The 374-nt window shown below is 23.3% G+C and overlaps 1 protein-coding gene across 1 annotated transcript in view; it reads left to right on the top strand.

The window, feature by feature from the left end:
- Nucleotides 1-374, top strand: part of LOC107625711 — an 11,554-nt gene that overhangs the window by 7,904 nt on the left and 3,276 nt on the right. The window contains 1 exon segment of the mRNA XM_016328405.2: nt 129-200. Coding sequence (XP_016183891.1) covers nt 129-200 — 72 coding nt within the window.

Genomic DNA, 374 nt, shown 5'->3' with positions numbered 1-374 from the left:
TCTCAATAAAATTTATTATTTTTAGTCTGACATTTTAAATCTTAAATACTAAATTCAAAATTTTAATCTCTAAATCACACTTCTAACAGTATAAAAATAATATGCTGGCTAATATTGATAAAAAGTAGGTATGACTGTGGTGTTTACTCGTACAAATACATGGAGCTATGGAACGTTGGCAAACCTTTCATTTCCCTTAATTGTCCAACATGGTTTTGGCTTTAGGTAACACACGATGGCGTGTGGAGTTAAATGAATTATATTAGAGAATGACTTAGATAAAAATGTCTAAAATATTTTTTTTTAAAGATATTTTTTAATAATTAAAATTTAATATATATAATTAATTAAATTGTATTATTTTTATTAAAATT

Source organism: Arachis ipaensis, chromosome B02 (assembly GCF_000816755.2).
Source record: "Arachis ipaensis cultivar K30076 chromosome B02, Araip1.1, whole genome shotgun sequence".
Taxonomy (NCBI): Eukaryota; Viridiplantae; Streptophyta; class Magnoliopsida; order Fabales; family Fabaceae; genus Arachis; species Arachis ipaensis.
This window is presented reverse-complemented; position numbering and strand designations above follow the sequence as displayed.